The 21,260-nt window shown below is 39.3% G+C and overlaps 1 protein-coding gene across 3 annotated transcripts in view; it reads right to left on the bottom strand.

Moving 5' to 3' along the window:
• The window catches only part of PCDH19 (protocadherin 19), a 111,458-nt gene that overhangs the window by 31,134 nt on the left and 59,064 nt on the right, over window positions 1-21,260 (bottom strand). For 2 of the 3 annotated variants that reach the window (XM_023202890.1, XM_023202891.1), the window contains one exon: window positions 14,800-14,972. In XM_023202890.1, the coding sequence (XP_023058658.1) occupies window positions 14,800-14,972 (173 nt within the window). The remainder of the gene's footprint in view (window positions 1-14,799; window positions 14,973-21,260) is intronic. The other variant, XM_023202892.1, reaches the window with a different exon arrangement.

Here is a 21,260-nt window from a genome sequence, read left to right as displayed (position 1 = left end):
CCTGAATTGATTGGACACTATCTGTCTGGAAGATTCCAATGAGAATTAGAATTATTAGGTTTATCAATGAGGATTAGCTAGATAGTACATGTAAAAGGAAACCTGGATTATAGCCCTTATGTCCCTGCCAATCTCAGTTTCAACCACAGATATTTTTATCTTATTTCATTCTCTCTTATCACCTCTTTCTAATTTTTCTGAGCCTTTCCCCATTAGCCAAGATTTTGATTTTGATCCTCAGTATAGATGGCTGTCATTCCTCTGTTGACTATTTGGAATTCTATGCTTGTCTCTCCCTTTCAGTGGTGCTGTAAGGGATAAACGATATATTATAACATGAGTTCCATATCACAATGATTTCAGGGACTTTTTAAGACTTTAAACATTCCATATTGATGACAGTGAAAGCTTAAGATACCAAAGGGGCCCCAGGTAACGCTGCAAGAAGAATATTGGATTCTGTGCCTGCATTTCTGGTATGAATATTTTAATTTCTAAAGGATCCTAAATGACTAATATTTGGCTTATGGAAGAAGTACCTCTTTGCTAAATCAAATAAAACAATGTCCAGCTTTGCAGATCTCACTTACTTAATAGACAGCCAATTCCTCATCTAGAGATTCTGTCCCCTAGGATCATGTAAGTCATCTGTGCTAGGTAATTTTTATTTTAAACAAATAAGAGAAATGAGGCACTGAAAGGTGCTGTAGACAGGTAAACAAAAGCACAGGATGAACACATGGGTCCAACATGCTTAGAACACTTATCTCTTGTTCTGGGTGTAAAAAATATTAAAGAGGAAATGAGATGGGGGACTAGAGAAGGAAGGCATGCTGCTCCTCCATCTTCATCATGCAAATATAAAAATTCGAATGTTGAGTGGGCCCATTTGATAACTTATTTGGAGCTAAACAGCATGTCAACTTAGAAGACTTTTCCTTCTCCCAAGAGTACAAAGCTCATTCCTTGGCTCATCATCCCCCAGAAAGGAAGCAAAGCACACATCTAACCCCCTCAGGCAATCAAAACAAATTCACACCAAAGGAGGAGGCAGACGGGCAGTCTGGCAGACAGGGCTACAGCGTGGGAATGGGTACTTTCAGACAGTCGAAACATAACGGTGGTAGAAACATCTGCCGCCTACTTCAGTACCACTGGAATCTGGAGAGTATTATAAATTATACCAACTACAGAACCAACTTTTCCTGGCATTTTAATTACCAAAACATTACAGATTAATTATCCAAACTTTACTTAAATGGCAAGTCAATCATTTTCCTTCATGAGGGAAAAGACCATACGAACAGGAGCCTTAAAGTGAATTATGTTTCTTTGAAAATTGTATTTTAAACCGAAGATCTAGAGCAGATAGTTTTATGGGTCTCTAATTAGCGTCACAAAGGAAACACCAAAAGGTTAATAAGAGATGGTTAGTTGGAATGGTGGTTTCCTGGTGCCAGCTCCAGCCGCTCAGTCTGTTTGCAGACTCATTAGCTGCAGATTGATTATCAGCTGAATTCAGCAAGTGCTCTCTTGCTGTTTTAGCAGAAGGCTAGTGTGATTTGATACACCTACCCTCCAGCTAACTAGGGTCCAACAATAAGGTAATACTTTCTACAGTCAAGAAAAGAAAGTTTTCTTTGACTTCAACTTCAGTTGACATCAGTTATAAATCTGAAAGTGTTTGATGAATCTGAGGGAGGCATAATGAAACCTTCTAAATTGACAGTTGGCACAAACAAAGGTCTGGCTCTAGGTCGTTAAAATCCACTCGTGCATAGACATTGTATTTCCGAATTCTCATTTTGTCACTAAGCAAAACCATCCAGTGAAGAAAACTCAAACTTAATAGAGTACTCACAGATAGTCACTAAACTTCTAAAATGTACAAACAGTGTGATGAGCATTGAGTCAAGCAAAAGAATTTGAACTTTAGGCTTCACTCTGGACTGTGCTATAGATTTGTGTTCTGACATTAATAGAGTGTTTAAAATTTTGGTGCATTTGTTTTTCTTCTAAAAAATGGAACAGATATTTATACACAGCATGTCTCCGGAATGCAATGGCTACTTGAATTAAAAGAACTAAAATTTGACCGGGCGTGGTGGCTCACTCCTGTAATTCTAGCACTTGGGGAGGTCGAGGTGGGCAGATCACGAGGTCAGGAGCTCGAGATCAGCCTGGCCAACATAGTAAAACCCTGTCCCTACTAAAAATACAAAAAAAAAATTAGCCGGGCGTGGTGGTGGACACCTGTAGTCCCAGCTACTTGGGAGGCTGAGGGAGGAGAATCTCTTGAACCCAGGAGGTGGAGGTTGCAGTGAGCTGAGATCACGCCATTGCGCTCCAGCCTGGGCAACACAGGGAGACTCTGTCTAAAACAAACAAACAAAAAAAGAACTAAAATTTCTGGCTAGTGATGGTAATAATAAGAGTTCCACAAATTTAAAACAGTTCACGTTTGCATATGAATGATGGTTCAGCGTCAACATTTGACTTGCTTTGGTTTATCAACAGTGTGCAACCTGACTCTTACAAGCTGGAAGCATTTTTTTTTTCAATAAGCTGATTTTTAAATTAAATTAAAGTCAAAACAATTCTTTTGGTTCACCTCCCAGATTAGAGCAACTGACAGCCTCATTAATGATTAAAAACAGCAGGTGGTGATGCCTTGGAACAGTTTGACCAGCCTAAATATCTTGAAACATACATCATTCCTCTTTTCCTTCTTTACCATGTATTAATAGAACTAAATATTCTATTGTTCACACAGGTTGGAAACTCTATAGAAGCCGAAAGAGGAGGAAAGAAAGCAAGTTGTCAAACATTTATTATTATGCAAGTTAAGGATAGAAAAGGAGAGAATATATGAGCTTAGAGATGGAAAGGCGACCACAAAAACTGGAAAATATATCTCTGGCATTGGACTTGGATTTGCAAACTCATGACTTGGAAGCTGCCTTGCTGCAATGAACTAAGAGTACCAAGTTTCTCCAAATTATTAGAGTACTGTGTGTCTACAGATTTCTACTTAAAAAGGAAGCAACATTATAAGTTATATTTTTATTCAAAGCAGATTACATTTGCAGTCCTGCATTACTTAGAGTCTAGGGACTAGACCATAAACTTTAGAAAGACCCTAAGGCTTAGCTTACAGGGGACAGAGGGAGATAAACTTGCTTTTAGAGTTCTAAAATTCTAGAGCTCTTTAGCCAGATTGAATATTTTCCTGTTAAACTAAGGCAGTAATCTAAAGAGTCTTATTTGCCATTAAAATTAATATTACTAAGGTTAAAAAGAACTAAACTAATGATAAAAGAGGGTTGTCTGTTATTTCAAATTTAATAGCTTGCATTTTTGTTGTCTAAACTGTCGTGAAGGATAATGAAGTACAACTATTATTTCTGATGACTAGAGACCCTCAAAAGAAAAAGGTATTTGTCATGAGGCCGCCTCAATGTAACAAAACTTTGAGTAACTTCAGTCACAAAGAGTTCATTTTCTGATCAATTCTTTTGGCCCCTTCCAGATTCACTGCCTTTCAAATCACCTCTTCTACACACCATCCTACACACACTTTCAACCACACATTAGATCTCTGAATGGCACATTTTTAAGTGAAGTCCAGTGTTTACCACAAAACCTAAAATCCTACAGCACCCTTCTGACATAGACACCTGCACACACACACTTACAATCCCAAAGGATTTGTTCCAAAACAACTCTGGAGACTGATATTTCATTGATAATCTCTTTAGCACAAACTATGAGGAACTGCTTTATATTCTCTCTACATGGCAGAATAATTGGTTTACAGGGTTCCATTTTGTCCAGTTGCAAAAGAGTCTGTTTTGTCTATCCACTGTGAGCTTTACAAGTCCATCTAAGACCTAAGCCTAGATTATGTGAGATCTTTGAAAATATCCCCAGAAGAAGAATCTATGTGTGATTCCCTAAAAAGCAACTTTTCTGATGTTCCTAAAAAGGGCAGCTCAAACCTTTTCTAATTTGGTGCTTGATGATTGATATGGTTTAGCTCTGTGACCCCACCCAAATCTCATCTCGAACTGTAATCCCCATGTGTTGAGGAAGGGACCTGTAATCCCCACCTGTTAAGGGAGGAAGGTGATTGGATCATGGGGATGGTTTCCCCTGTGCTGTTCTGATGATGGTGAGTGAGTTCTCACAGGAGCTGATGGTTTTGAAGTACAGCACTTCCTCATTCCCGCATTGACTCTCTCTCCTGTCACTTTATGAAGAAGGTACCTGCTTCCCCTTCTGCCATGACTGTAAGTTTCCTGAGGCCTCCCCAGCCATGCAGAATAGTGAGTCAATTAAACCTCTTTCCTTTATAAATTACCCAATTTCAGTCATTTCTTTATAGCAGTGTGAGAATGGAGTAACACAACGATTTTTCTAGGCTGGAGTTTTACTGGGGATAAGCCTTACAGAAAGAGAAATGAAAAAAGACTTTCTTGTCAAAAAGCCACATTTCCAAAGTGGATGTATCAATTAAGCTTTCCTTGATGCAAAGTATACAGGGCACTGAGCCATCTGATAAAAACAAGAGATCAAAAATACCTTGGGCAAGTCCTGACCCTGGATGACAAAAAGCATCTATCATAAAAGAGGAAAGCCATCTCACAACTATTTTGTCCACACAATAAATAAATGACACATAATTTTGGTATTGTTGAAATTGCTTTTAAAACTATGGGGCCAGGGCATCAGAGAAATGCAAATCAAAACCACAATGAGATAGCATCTCACACCAGTTAGAATGGCTATCATTAAAAAGTCAGGAGATAACAGGTGCTGGAGAGGATGTGGAGAAATAGGAACATTTTTGCACTGTTGGTGGGACTGTAAACTAGTTCAACCATTGTGGAAGACAGTGTGGCGATTCCTCAAGGATCTAGAACTAGAAATACCATTTGACCCAGCCATCCCATTACTGGGTATATACCCAAAGGATTATAAATCATGCTGCTATAAAGACACATGCACACGTATGTTTACTGCAGCACTATTCACAATAGCAAAGACTTGGAACCAACCCAAATGTCCATCAATGATAGACTGGATTAAGAAAATGTGGCACATATACACCATGGAATACTATGCAGCCATAAAAAGGGATGAGTTCATGTCCTTTGTAGGGACATGGATGAAGCTGGAAACCATCATTCTCAGCAAACTATCACAAGGACAGAAAACCAAACACCGCATGTTCTCACTCATAGGTGGGAACTGAACAATGAGAACACTCGGACACAGGAAGGGGAACATCACACACCAGGGCCTGTTGTGGGGTGGGGGTAGGAGGGAGGGATAGCAGTAAGAGACATAACTAATGTAAATGACGAGTTAATGGGTGCAGCACACCAACATGGCACATGTGTACATATGTAACAAACCTGCATGTTGTGCACATGTACCCTAGAACTTAAAGTATTTAAAAAAAAAAAAAAAAAAAAACTATGGGGCCAGGGGTGGTGGCTCACATCTGTAATCCCAGAACTTTGAGAGGCCGAGGCAGGTGGATCACCTGAGGTCAGGAGTTCGAGACCAGCCTGGCCAATGTGATGAAACCCCATCTCTACTAAAAGCACACAAATTAGCTGGGCATGGTGACACAGGCCTGTAATCCTAGCTACTCAGGAGGCTGAGGCAGGAGAATAGCTTGAACCTGGGAGGCGGAGGTTGCAGTGAGCCAAGATCATGTCATTGTACTCCAGCCTGGAGCAAAACTCTGTCTCAAAGAAAAAAAAAAATCTTGATTCCAGTCCCTTAAACTGGCTATGAATGGACTTAATTCCCCACATTTATTTCATAACAAAAGGATTAAAAGGAAAATAAACAGAAAAAAATACAAATATTCAAAATCCATGTTTAGACTTATCATTTCCCATCCTAATAAAGTTTATGGCTCTTAACCATCTTATGACAGGACAGAACTAATGTTAGGCTGGGAGTGGTGGCTCATGCCTGTAACCTTAGCACTTTGGGAGGCCGAAGCAGGAGGACTGCTTGAGCCGAGGTGCTCAAGATCAGCCTGGGACACATGGCAAAATCCTGTTTCTACCAAAACAAATTAGCCAAGCATGTACCTATGGTCCCAGCTACTCGGAAGGTTGAGGTGGGAGGATCGCCTGAGCCCAGGAGGTCGAGGCTGCAGTGAGCTGTGATCGCACCACTGCAGTCCAGCCTGGGTGACAGAGTGAGATCGATCTCAAAAAAAAGAAAAGAAAAGAAGAGAGGGAGAGGAAGGGAAGGGAAAGGAAAAAAGAGAGAGAGGGAGAGAGAGAGAGAAAGAAAGGAAGGGAGGAAGGAAGGAAGGGAGGGACGGAAGCTGCGGGGGAGAGAGAGAGAGAGAGAAAGAAAGAAAGTCCGTCCCACAAAACAACTTGATTTGTCTCTCATCTATAAACCTATTGGCAGTGTCCCTGCTTTTCATGGCCTACAGAAGTTGATTTTTCATGAAGCAACTGGAAAACATTCACCTAGAAAATCACCCAAATAGACCATAATTTTATCTAGCATACTGTGTTGGGGCCTGGCTTCCACTATTCCTCCAAAGAGATCCCATTACACCAAAGGGTCCTTTTAAATGCATTTTGGTTTCCAGCTCAAAAAAATCTTAATTATTTTCTTCACCGATCCTATGTAGTCATTCCATACTGGACCATTTTTGTTATTGGGCCATAAACTACTGGAGAATGAAATTCTTAATTGTTCATTGGGCTCCCTTTACATATCCTGCATCCTCTAATGTTTTCAAAATGCTTAGAAATATGGAAATTCTTAATGTCAACTAATCAAGAACAGCTTTGGCATTTATTTTTTGATGAGTAATGAATTCCTTACCACAGGCAGTTTTCTGTTTTTGTTTTTGTTTTTGTTTTGTTTGTTTGTTTGTTTGTTTTGAGACAGAGTCTTGCTGTGTCGCCCAGGCTGGAGTGCAGTAGTACAATCTCGCTCACTGCAACCTCTGCCTCATGGGTTGAAGTGATTCTTGTGCTTCAGCCTCCGAAGTAGCTGGACTTACAGGCACGTGCCACCATGCCCAGCTAGTTTTTGTATTTTTAGCAGAGACAGGGTTTCACCATGTTGGCAAGGCTGGTCTTGAACTCCTGGCCTCAAATGATCCACCTGTCCCAGCATCCCAAAGTGCTGGGATTACAGGCATGAGCCACCATGCCCAGCCCACCACGGATAATTATTAGTAATAATAAATATTAAAATAACTTTGAATATCAGACAACTAAAAGTTCCAAGTAGATCGGGGAAACACACATGCACGCACACACACTATGTGGAGAGAGAGAAAGAAAAAAAGCATAAATATATATATAGAAAGAAACAATGTATTGTATATTTCAAGATAGCTAAAAAAGAGGATCTAAAAAGCTATTACCACAAAGAAATGATAAATGTTTGAGGCTAGATACACTGTTTTGAAATTCATGTGGTTATTTCTTCCCCAGTTTTGCTCATATAGAGACTTTTAAAAATGTCTTCATCCTCTTGCACATGTATCTAGTGAAATGTTTAATTACTTGAACCCAGGAATGTGGGTCTAGTGTACACTTCCAGGGCATGATTCCTATAAACCCCAATCTCATATCAGGATTGCATATTTAAGTAAGAATAATGGGATATCCACATCATCAAAAGTGGTTATGCAAAGAAGCAAGGAGGAGCCAGCTCCCAGCCCCCAGCCCCTAGCCCCCACTACTCAGCTCAGAGATAACCTGGATAAGAAGAAATTCAAGCCCCGTGATACCCGTAATCATGCAACAAACCCATGAGCCTCTGGCATCTCTCACCACTCTACTTGTCAATCACCCTTTTTAGAGACTCTCTGCGGGAACCGCATAACATATATATAACCAGTGTGTGTGTGTGTGTGTGTGTGTGTGTGTAGTGTGCGTGTGTGCATGTGTTTTCCCGATATATATATATGTGTGTGTGTGTGTGTGTGTGTGTGTGTGTGTGTGTGTGTGTGTGTCAGGAAACACAATATGCTATGACACAATATGTTAAATAGATATGCTATAACACAATAGCACAATGCCAAAAGAATACTAGCAAAGAAATTCTGACAACAGGGAGGTTTCCATTAGTGAAGAGCAACTTTTTATTCTAGTGATTATTTTTCCAATAGAATGTAAATGTTGCTTTAGAAAAAAAAAATCCAATTATGTGGTACAGCAGATAACTGGTTTTGAAAAAAAAGAAAAAGTTCTACCTGTCACCTCTCTTCCTACCTGCCCCAAAACTGCTGAGACTGAGAGAAAAGATAAAGTTTCTGGGCATCAGAAAAAAAGGGGTACTAGGCATTGAGTGCCACTGACTGCCTCTAAACCAGCAAGGTAAGTAGACATGTCAGACATGTCAGAGATTAAACTTAGCATCCTACAATGACATTAACCAAAGGTGAGTAGGAAATTCAACCTCACAACAGGTGGATTAAAAAAATGTCTACCAATGTGATATTGTCCAAATTAGAACATCAAAGGAGAAATATTTCATGATATTCCCATTGAAAATAACATCTTGATTATAATAGTCTTTCCATATTGCTTCTCTTGCTTTACTGGTACAATATTCACAAGATTTTTAATGACCCCAAAATCTATTCTTATAATTTTTTAAAATAGAATTATTCATTTCATCATTGAGCTGGCCTTGGTCACCTCAGTGAGTCCCAGATTAACTAAAGCAAAAAGATGACAACTTTTACAGTCAATAACAGCAGTAGTTAAAACATTCAATTGCCAGAGCCAGGCACATAGTGGGCATTCAAAAATATTACTGAGTAATGAGTGAAATATATCTGTATGTTCATGGTTTATTCCTGCCTAGTATACCGGCAGGATGAAAGCAGCTGGAAGTCACATATATAGAAACACTGTGTACACATCCCTGGGTTCAAGTAATTAAATTTCACTAGGTATATTTGCAAGAGGATGAAGACATTTTTAAAAGTCTCTATATGAGCAAAACTGGGAAAGAAATAACCACATGAATTGCAAAACAGTGTATCTACCCTCAAAGATGCTAATTCAGGTCCAGGGGGATCTAATCAACCGCTTTGTTCAAGTAAAGATAAAACTTTTTGACAGCAAATGCTATTCTGATAAAATGGAATTTTCAATTACTCTATGAACATCTGGCCCATGCTACCCTATCTGGAGCCCAGCAGCACACTGCTTTGCAATGACACGAAATAGTCTCCATTGAGAACTCAACTCCCTATTTTGCCAAGAGACTAATTGAAATGAGTGTTTCAAAATTCAGTGAGGTAAGAGGTGAGTCGGGGGATAGATAAGAAGATAAAAGAAGGGATGTTCAGTCATGGAATCATAATTTCTTTAAATGGCTAGAGGAAACAAAATTACACATTGTTGGTAGAGTGTTGAAAGTGTAAACATCTTAATACACCTGTGGTTGACACTAGAATAAGCATAGTAGACAGCCTACAGAACATTTTCACGGCAAATTTGTAACAGCAGTTGCATTAGGCACAGATCAAGTTCTTCAAATCCATGTTATACACAGCAAACATGTTAAATGCCATTCAGGTGATGAAACTATTAAATAAACAAGTCTACTAAAACAGAAGAATCTATACTTCCAGAAATAAAGCAATCATTATATTGCACTTGGATGCATTTGATATGAAAAGCAGATAAATCTTACAAAAAGTTCTGTAAGTTGTTTCCATTTGGTATCAATCAGCATGGAGGGAAACCAATTCAGTGTTGTAGTGAACTCCAAATAGGGTGCATATTAGAGCAATTGGAGTCATCTTTTCATCTGGTGAATTTATAATCAATAATTAAAATCATAAGGAAAGAGGGAATGAGTGTAATTTGAAACAAAATAGCTCAGCTTGGGACCGGTGTACACTTCTAGGGCATGATCCCTATAAACCCCAATCTCATATCAGGATTACAATTTAAGTAAGAATAATGGGATATCCACATCATCAAAAATTGTTATGCAAAGAAGCAAGGAGGAGCCAGCCCCCAGCCCCCAGCCCCCAGCCCCCACTACTCAGCTCAGAGATAACCTGGATAGGAAGAAATTCAAGCCCCGTGATACCCATAATCATGCAACAAACCCATGAGCCTCTGGCATCTCTCACCACTCTACTTGTCAATCACTCTTTTAAGAGAGTCTCTGCAGGAACTGCATAAAGGCAAAATTCTTATCCCTACCAGAGGGTGGTAATTTTACCAGGTAACTCAGACTCCTTCAAGCCAAATAATTCTCTCAGGGACAGAAGGCATCAGTTTAAAAATTTGAGTGTTGACTCCCAAGCTCAGCACCAAATTGCCTCAAGAACCAAATCAAGTGGTAAAACCTGCCAATGACAACACTTACTTGGTCTCAAGCCACTCAGAGCTATTAAGAGACAGCATTCCAAAAAATGCCATTCTACAATACACCAGTAGAAAGCACAGGATAAAGAATTCTCTGTCATCTTCTTTTCTGGAAAGCCATAACAACAAGAGCTGAATAATAAGGACAAACTGAAACGTATTAATTCATGGGCACTGGATAACAAATGAATTTGTAATTCAGTCAGCTGGCAACCAGGAAATTCAGCTTAGCCAGTTCATCAACCAACTGACCTGGTCTTAGGCATGTCAAGAGAAATACCAAGATTGACAGTAATCCAGAAAGCAGAAATTCCTGTCATTCTCTCTCATTTCCACCCTCACTGAGCTCACAAATGTGTCTGGTTGGACAATCAAAACACAATCCTTCTGGTGTCTATACACAGTAGGGAGACTATAGCTTATAACAATGTAGTGTATATTTTAAGATAGCTAAAAAAGAGGATCTTAAAAGCTATTACTGCAAAGAAATGATAAATGTTTGAGGTTGCTGGATATACTAACCACCCTGATTTAATAATTATATTATTATATAACATATACATGTATTGAAGCATCACACTGTACCCCACCAATATGTAAAATTATGATGTGTCAATTATAAACAAAATAATAAGTAAATTTAGACATTTTTAAAAATTGAAAAAGAAACACATAATCCAAACTTCCTAGTGACTGAAATACCTGACTTTTGCCATTTGAGTTCAAAAGTCTTCTAAGCCAGGCACAGTGGCTCACGCCTGTAATCCCAGCACTTTGGGAGGCCAAGGCAGGTGGATCACTTGAGGCCAGGAGTTCGAGACCAGCCTGCCCAACACGGTGAAACCCCGTCTCCACTAAAAATACAAAAATTAGCCAGGAGTGGTAGTGCACATCTGTAGTCCCAGCTACTCGGGAAGCTGAGGCAGGAGAATCACTTGAACCCAGCAGGCAGAAGTTGCAGTGAGTAGAGACTGCACAAGTGCACTCCAGCCTGGGTGACAGAGTGAGACTCTGTCTCAAAAAAAAAAAAAAAAAAAGAAGTCTTCTAGATATTCTCCCAATATAATATTCTCCTTTCTTCATTAAATATAGTGATTCTGGGTTCCCACCTCTAGGAATGTTCTCAGAGAAGGGTTATTGAAAATTAAGGAATTCGGGCCCTTACTCAGAGTCACAAAGGACCCTTGTCATTCACACCGATCATTCTTCTGCTACAATAAAATCTTAAGGACAAATCCCATAGAAACTTTTGGCAGTGTGGAAAAGCACAGGGCCCAGGTGTCTCTTAAAAAGAGGAGCAAATATAGTTTATACCTTTACCCCAAACACAGGCAACACAGTATCAGCTCCTTGAACAACCCATTCCTGCTCAAAGGAAAAATTAACAGATGCACAAAATTATCTTTATTTTGAAAATTCTGAGATTCCCCTTCAATCATGTGTCCACATATGTGCAAGGAAAGATGCAGCACTAATATTCAAATTAGAAAAGTCACAGAGAGAGCTACAGACATGAAATACAAGGTGAGCCAAACTCCCCAAAACAAAGGTGTAAGGCACACTCTTCTTGGATACATTTGGCCCAACTTTGGAGTGGTTCTGGCAGGACTACAAGAAATATCAGGATCAGAGTTAGCCTGACAAATTCACTACATTCTTTACTCTGCTCCAGTGACACCTACACAAACCTCAAGAATAGTTGCTCTGGAACTCCAAGAATTTCAGAACACTTGGGTTTAAGATTCCTATCACAGTGTCAATGAACCAAGGGGATTGGGGACTAGTTTTTTTCTCCTCAAGGGATTCTTGAGATTTTCAGTACAGGTCTCAGTCCAGTGCAGATTCTATTTTCCCATCTCACCTTTCTAAACTGGTAATCCTTTGAAGCAACAATACCATGTCACCCTGGGACAAATCTAACTAAAATGGTTATAAGATCAGGCATGCATGGTGGATCACCCAGTGACTGCCTTTCAACCACTGTACCTTAAGATAAAATGTGATATACTTATTATGCAAATGCAGACTTCAGATAGTAAAATGCTATGAAATATTAATTGTTGGAATCGTTCCTCTTTTTTGAGGTTGCAGTCATCAGTCCAAGTGAACTGGTGATGGAATATGTGTGGCAAGCCTGAAGTTGATTTGGGACACACAAGTATGATCACAGAAAGCTTCAGAAGTAGTGGGATATCACAAGGGAGAGACTGAGGTGTAAACAAGGCCCAAATTCTTTTTGTACCTAAACTTAGGCAATCACACACGTTGAAAAGAACTCACTCAAGGGTTGGTTCAAGTGGTTTAACCACTGCTGGAATAATAGAAAAAATGAAGATACACACATGCAAATCAAATAGTAAGAAACAAAACGTGAAAGTGTTACCAAAATGACCCAGCAAAAAGTGTGTGTGTGTGTGCGTATGCATTTGTGTGTGTGTGTAAAAATCATCATCTTATATGTAGGAGAATCTTGGAGTATTGTCACACATCTCCTTTAGAATATTCTCGTTATTGATTATGCCAAGGACACAGATGTAAAGTGAGGTATACAAGGCAAATTGGGTTATGTGGTCACTCTACCTATATGGCGACTGGTGGTCTCTACTTTCAACCCAAATGACTAAGCTGAAATAAAATTTAGGTATGCATTCACAAAAAAGAATACTCTTATTATCCAATCTACATAGCATATATATATATACATACACACACATACATAAATACATATATATGTAACACATCCAATTTGTAAGAAACACTCTCTCAGAAAAAACTAGCTGCAGTTCCCTGATACTGTTTTCCTAGAGAAATGTGACAAAAAATTAAAACAGATGTTGTTCTAACCACGCATAAAGTGAAAATCAATTATGACTATTTCCTTTCCTGGAGTCATTTCATTTTAGAGAGCATCTAACTAAAACCCTTTCTTGATATAAATGAAAAAGCACTTCTTTGAAACACACAACTAGTAAATGATATATATCCATTTGCATCCTGTGACATACTGCTAATCCTCTGAGTATTAAATTGCCTCTGTTTCAGTTATATAAGTGTTTAATTTTTTTCCTCTTGAGTCATAGTGAGGTTTCCCAGAAAGTGTATTATCTCTGCAGATGTCACCACTCACCAATTAGGGAAGGCAGCAGTGCACAATTCATAGTGACCTCTCTATATAATAGACTTTGACACTTGGGTCTGCTGGGGAGGGGATGGATTAGACAATTTAATATAATCTACAGTGACTAATTTTTTTTCCATGAAAAGCATTTTGTTTTGTAGATAGCGCATTTTTTTTCCTTTGGATTTATTTCCAAAACCAAAACAAAAGCATTTAATGATGTTTACAGTGAAATGAAACAGCTGAAGACCAGCACATAATCACCATATTTTGTTTTCTCATCTTTAAGTCTTTTAGCAGTAGGGCTTCCAGCTGAGCTTGAGTCTAGCTTTTTCTCAAGACATAGCCAAGTATTCTGAAGCTTCACTGAGCCTAACCACCAAGTTGAATTCATATTTCTTAATTGAAAAAGACAGGCTGTTTGCATGGCATGTTTGCATCAGTAAAATATTGAAAATGACATTTGTGCCCAAGTCCATCTAAACATTCTGCCTTAGCTGAACTCTGCTAATGTTTTTATACCCTGGTTTCTGCCTAGCAAAGTTTTAAATAGTGCCTATTGATAAAGCATGTGTGGCTGAGTTCTGAGTTCACAGAAATAGACTCTTTTTCATACATGAGGATGCTACTCCTGACATGTGCTTTGAGGTGCCTTTCACATTAATGGAATATTTTACATTGACTCAGCCACGTTCTCTTACCCTGGTCTCCCCTATGACTAATGGCATGGTTTTGTGTGGAAGCTAGAGGGAGGGATTTGGCATAGCAGCCCCATAGACAAAATGGGAAGTTTAGTACTTTCTATCCTCAGTAAATAGTACACAATCTGTAGTCAGAGAATAGAGTCTCACTCTGGGTAAAGCTAACCAGTCTCATAGGGAAATAAAACCCACCCCTTTGGTCTCATTAGTGCTGCGTTCTATGCAATTCAATTGATCAGCTGAATTCATGTACTAAAGCAAAAAGAGGCATTTATTCCTGGAGAGAAGGCATCTGTTCATCTCCTATGAGCTTAGTGTAGTTTTATTGAAGAAAATGTATGCAATATGTACATGTAGTAAGCTTCTGAAGTGCCTGAACATTATACAGACCTAGAGGATCCACTTAGGGAGGGCAAAGAAGAATCTGGCTAGGTGTCAAGACATCTCAAAAACCTGTAGATGCTGCTAAGGTGTGAGCTTTGTAGACACCTCGATAGTACACTCATTAAGCGAAGTAGTATAGTATGCCTACAAACATTTTGGGTTCTTTGGAGTCGACTGTTGGAACTTACATCCAACCAGTCCTTACCATGGTCAGGCATCTGAGATCCCATGGAGGTCACACTGGTGTTCAGCACATCATTGACAGCAGTATCACAATACAGGCTCCGCTGGACATCATGCTCACTGTCAGTTTGGTCACTCTCCTCATGTCCACTATCCTTCAGGCTGTTGCCCTCTAGGTCCTTGAAGGTGGAGCTGCTGGGTTGAAGAAAGAATGATAATTTACGACCGTGACAGATCTGATTTTAAAAATCTTTCTGAGCCAGGATGATGTCAGCTCCGTAATGAGGCAAACAGTGGCTAGATTGCCAATAGGGTAGGAATAAGGCGAAGAGAAATTTGTGTTTAAAGATAATAAAACTTAACATTGCAGAGAGGTTCCCACTATTGGATGCTGACACAGCTAACATTTTCATTCACTTACCTTAAATGCATCACTACAGACAAGGTGGAAGAAGCTACATTTCTAAAACTGCCTCTAAAGAATGTCATCATTTCAGAAGTCTTTTTTCTCTTCTTATAAAATCAAAGTAAAATAATAATAGCTAGTGTTTACTGAGCAATTACTATTCATGAGGCACTGTTTTAAGTGTTTGGCATTAATTAACTGTTTAAATCATCACAACTGTATAAGAGAAAGGTGCTACTAATATTCTCATTTACAGGTGGAAAAAAAACAGAGGTACGTGGAAGTGAGATAACTCACCCAAGATCACACAGCTGGTAAAAAAGTATAGCGGATCTAAGACTGAAAACATGTAGTCTAGCTCCAGAGCCTGCCTAGAAATTTAACCACTACGTATATTGACTCCTAAAAGATGTCTACTAACCAACTGTAAAAAGCAAAGGTAGCAGAAATTGAAGTAGTGCAACTAAAATAGGAAGGATTATCAGGACCAGAGAACCCAGGTCAGTTTTATCTGAGAAAAACAGATGAACATATTCAAAGAAAAAGAGGAGAGTAAGTAGCTGAGCATGGAAAGTGTGATGTTTAATTCTGTGAGTCAACTTGACTGCACCATGGAATGCCCAGATAACTGGTTAAACATTACTTCTGGGTGTGTCTATGAAGGTGTTTCCAGAAGAAATTAGCATTTGAATTGGTAGGCTCAGTAAAGCAGATAACTCTCCCCAATGTGGGTGGGCATCATCAATCCACTGAAGGACTGAATAAAACAAAAATTGAGAAGGAAGTTGAGTTTGCTCTCTGCCTTACTGCTTGAGCTGGAACATTAATCATCTCACGCCCTCAGTGCTCCTGGTTCTCAAGACTTCAGACCCAGACTTGAATGTACACTATTGGCTCTCTGGTTCTCAGGCTTTCAAACTACACTCCCATCTTCCCTGGTTCTCCACTTTGCAGATGGCAGATTATGAGACTCCTCAGCCCCCATAATCACATGAGCCCATACCTTACAATAAAACTCTTTCTACATATTTATAGATTTAGACATGCCTATTGGTTCTGCTTCTCTGCAGAACCCTAACTAATATAGAAGGTAAGACAAAAGTGAGAACCAGAAAGTGAGCACTAATACAACTCTGAGTATAGTTAAACTAAGAACATGAAAACTTTCAGCTCAAGTGTTGATGTGTAAAATGATTCTTGCATTTATTAAATCAATCTACCATCCAATGCACTAAGCATGCAATCCAAGAACTCCACAACATTTCTCATGAAATAGAGAATAATGCATAAGGTACAGCTATAGGGCACCCATCTGCTATTTCTAATACTTTGTATGTCCTGACAGAATCCACAGCTGTGCTACACCATGAACCATAAATTATGCATCTGAAATACCTAGTGGATGGTGAATCCATTCCCTAGTCGGTGAGGAAGCAGCAAAGGCACACTTAAGAAAATGTGTTGTTGCCTCAACAAGGAAGAGTGTTATGTTTGTGAATTAGAACAAACCCTAGTAGACCTACTATGCCTCTGAGAAAAGAGCCCTGTGGAGATGACACTGCAAACTCACTTGATCTGCTCAACCTTGGACACTCACAGGCCTGGCTCTCTGAGACAGATAAGAAGATTCAGTACATATAATGAAGAGCTATGCCATGGACACAATGGATACATTGTCACTCTCCACACTTGGTCAAGAAGAATCACAGCAGATTTTTAACATATGACCAACCTAGATGTAGAATGCTTGCTGACCTGAATATAAAAAGTAAAGATCAGGAGGGCAGTAACTGGAAAGCCATAATTATAAGAAAATGAAGAGCAGGAGAGAGTGAAGCATTGACCTGTTAGCTAATTATTTTCAGAAAGAATAACTGAGCATCAACTGCACTAAAATTAAAATTACTCAATAGGCCAGCTCATTCAGCTCCTTCAATTTATGTCGCACAGCTAACTCAGCCTTATGGACCTACCAGGATGCCGTTCTTTAAAAAAAAAAAAAAAAAAATTATCTTACAGGTCTTTTATGGTCATGATGGCCAATTGGAAACACATGATTTAAAGTGTTTCACCATTTCTAGCTTTATGGCACGTATTATGGAGTTTTCTGTAAATACTGTCATAATCCCACAGTTTAAATAGATTTAAAGTTTGTTTTTTAGAAATTATTCTCTGTTTTGTGAGGTGGGTGCCTGCCTACAAGCATCCATGTACCTCTGGAGGAAGGAAATGACCTGCCTGGATGATATTCAGGTAACTCCATTTTTATAACAAATATTTAACTTTCCAACCTGTATATTTTCTGGTGTCTGAAAATTTCCTTAATCCACAACACAAATTTGTCACTTTAAGCCAGAGAATTCAACTCTGAATTCAGCAGCTGTTGAAACTTGCTTGAAACATATGATGATGAGGGGTCTAGTATGGGGGCAATGTAACTAACCAGCCCTTTGAACAGGGCTTCCCAGCCTTGGCAATATTGACATTTGGGGCTGCATAATCCTTTGTTGTGGCTGTCCTGTGCATTATAAGGTGTTCAACAACATCCCTGCCCTTTATCTACTGGATGCCAGTAGTGACCCCCACTTAAGGGAAAAAACCAAAAATGTCTCCAAAGAGACATTGACATATCACCCCACAGTTGAGAACAACTGCTCCAGGTTCTTTATTTCTATAGCAGACTGCAGTGAACAGCCTGAACTTGGAGTCATTAGGAGAGGTAATAATCTATAATCTGCCACTTCATCTGTGTGACCCTGGATCTGATATCTAATGTCTTTAAATCTCAGTTTCTTTATCTGTAAAATGTGTTTGCTAAAACCCCCTTCACAAGGCCATTTAGAAGACTCAAAGAGACACTGTACATGAAGTACCAGATATACATAAATGCTCCATAAATGGTTATTGTTTAATATGATCATTATTCTGTGTAGTAATGTTTTCACTGAGTTACAATTAAATATCATGTCCATAGTTTTTATAGTATTGGTATAGAAAATTTATATTTAAGGAACTCTTCTATATCTTCTGTAAACAATAGTCACATACTATTAGGTTAATTTCTTCTAACATTAAAGAACAGAAAATAATAGTTCTCCTGTCAAATGGCCATCCTTCCTTTAATGAATAATGAAAACTATATCACTTGATGTACTTACTGCTTTGTCTTGATTTCTCAAAAACTTCAACATAAATGTAATGTTTAGTTGCAGTCAGTTACCTCCCTGGATGCCAGGGATGTCTACCTTACTTCTCCTAATTGGTTTTGCATCTGCCTTTCGAAAATTTGATCATCTTTTTTATAGGCATCTGAATGTTATAAACAACCTCAGAGATTTTGTTTTTTTTAAATAGAAATGATGGAAATAAGAAAACAGTGAAGGATTAGCTACTAGGATGTAAGGGACTGGTAGTGTGAACATGATAAGTTGTGTAGTCTCAGAATAAAAAGCAAGAGGTATAACAACTCCCCAAAACCCTGGAATATTTAACTCATTTAAAGATTAGTTTGCCCATCTGACAAACTAAGCACCACTTACACTGATCTTGTAAGAGCATTTAGTGGTTTAATGAATGGATTTGTGTAAGGCAGTTTAAGACCCAGTGAGCAAGATGCCGCAAATTGTAAAACAGCCTGGTAAATGGCTACTCACCCAAAACAAGTAACAATTTATGCCAGGCATAAAAAATGCTGATTTCACTTGCTTTATTACCTGCATACCTCTTGGGAGATGAAGGACTTGTAAAACAACTTTTGTGGGACAATAAATTAGGGGTTCCTGTTTCCAATGATATTGCAAATGCACATGTTTCTATTACTGCTCTGGTGGCCAAAAGAAAGACAGATATGTTTGAAAACACCTAGAACAGGGTTCTGCACCGAAGAGTTACTCAGCAGATGCATGACGAATGAACATCACACAAATTCTGACCCATATTTACCATCTGAAATATTAGAGCTCTTTTCCAAAAGACATAAGAATCTGAATGGAAACAGGTTATATCTTATTAGTAGGTGATACCACATACCCAGGGAATGATATCTGAGGCTAAGAATGAGAAAGGAGTGAGAATGAAGATTATTATAACTGTGTTTAAGTAATACAAGGAAAATCCTAGAGTGGTTTCTGGACCACCTGTATCACAATCACCTTGGGAACCTGTTACAACTGGAGGTTCTCTAGGGATGGAGCTAGCATCTCTGCATTTAACAAGCCTTTCAAGTGATTCCAATGCACATTAAAATCCAGAAATCACTGGCTTAAAGAGAAATCTAGTGCTAGTCTTTAATAGAAAAATGCTAAGGTTTTCTTCAATTCCTCTCATGCATTCATTCAATAAACATGTACCAAGCATTTATTATATACAAGGCACCATACGAGGTGCTGCAAAAACCCCAGGACAATTTGGGTGGAAAAGAAAGCATTGTGCATGATTTAGGAAGCCAAAGCTCCTAATCCTTTCCACACTGAGTCAGTGCTTTGTTCATTTTCTATTTCATTTTCTTTGGGCCACAGCCTTATGCCCTGCTTGATGTTGTTCCCAAAGCACTGTAGGAGTGGATATCACACAGCAGCCCACAAAACAGGCATGAGGAAAGAGTGCTGCAGCAGGGACAAAGTACCTCTGCTGGCTTTCCTTGCTCTGAGAAGACAGCAAGAAACAAACAAAGCAGGAAGGAAGGCCATTCAGAAGAAACTCTGCACTGTCATGATTTGTTAATCTGGGGTCCTCACATAAGCCTCCTTGGGTACACCTGCAGGTTGCAAGTGACATTCTGAAAAAAAAAAAAAAAAGAAAGAAAGAAAGAAAAAGAAAACTACAGAAATATAATGCTAGATTCCTTGGTGCATAAAATTATGGGAAGCCTGCCATATCACTTCCTTTTCCCAAGGCTGAGCTCCTTTCTCAACCTTGATTTGTGCCTATGAGAACCCCCTTGCCCTCTGGCTTTCTGTTGGGTTTAGCCAAAGGAAGACACCAGCAGGAGATCAGAGCAGGGGAGAACAATGATATCAGGATATTGATTGCCTCTGCTCCCTTCCTCCAGGGTCACTTCATGATGACTGGATCCCTTGGCCAACCAGAAGTCACTGTTACTCTCAAGTCAGTGTTCCCTACATGCTCTCTTCCCTGGTCCTGTCTGAAGTATTTTTAGCTCCCCCAGTGTCATAATACTGCAGTATCCCTTGAGGTTCACTAACCATGCCCAAGCCTTTGTAAATGGTCCCCTTTGTAAATAAACTTTCCTCAAGCCATTCCAATTTAGGTGTGCCAACTATTTCATGTAGGAACCCTGACTGATGAAGGAAAGACCCAGAGATGGACAGTGGTGGCTGCTGTTCAACTACTCAGGGTAGATAGAGGTAAAAGAGGAAAAGATGCCTGTATGTAAACAGTCTGGCTAAGAATGCTAACAACTGCTAAAGAATGCCTAAAAGAAGGGTCCAAGAAACATCCTTGGATAAGTAGAAAGTGAATAGAAGAAGAGAACATGGATAGAAAAATAAGTTCTCAGCCGGGCATGGTGGCTCACACCTGTAATCCCAGCACTTTGGGAGGTCAAGGTGGGTGGATCATTTGAGGTCAGGTGTTCGAGACCAGCCTGGCTAGCATAGCGAAACCCCATCTCTACTAAAAATTAAAAAAAAATTAGCCAGGCACAGTGGCACGTGTCTATAATCCCAGCTACTCAGGAGGCTGAGGCAGGAAAATAGCTTGAACCCAAGAGGTGGAGGTTGCAGTGAGCCGAGATCGCGCCACTGCACTCCAGCCTAGGCGACACAGCAAGACTCGGTCTCAAAAAAAAGAAAAGAAAAAAGAAAAAGAAGTTCTCAAAGTTAGCCTGAAATTGTATTGGCATTCAAAGAAACAGGGACTTGATAGTAAAATTAAAACTGATAATCAGATTCAGAATTTCCTGGCCAAGAGCTTTTACCACGCATGTAAATGGATCTTCAAGAAACCACATACAGCAAAACCCCTTTCAAACATTTCTGTGAGCTATTTGAACAGGCTTTGCATGACTTTATCACCTGGTGTTAGCCACCACTCTCAACATTTTCCTCGCATTTTAC

The sequence above is a fragment of the Piliocolobus tephrosceles genome, chromosome 12 (genome assembly GCF_002776525.5).
Source record: "Piliocolobus tephrosceles isolate RC106 chromosome 12, ASM277652v3, whole genome shotgun sequence".
Lineage (NCBI taxonomy): Eukaryota > Metazoa > Chordata > Mammalia > Primates > Cercopithecidae > Piliocolobus > Piliocolobus tephrosceles.
This window is presented reverse-complemented; position numbering and strand designations above follow the sequence as displayed.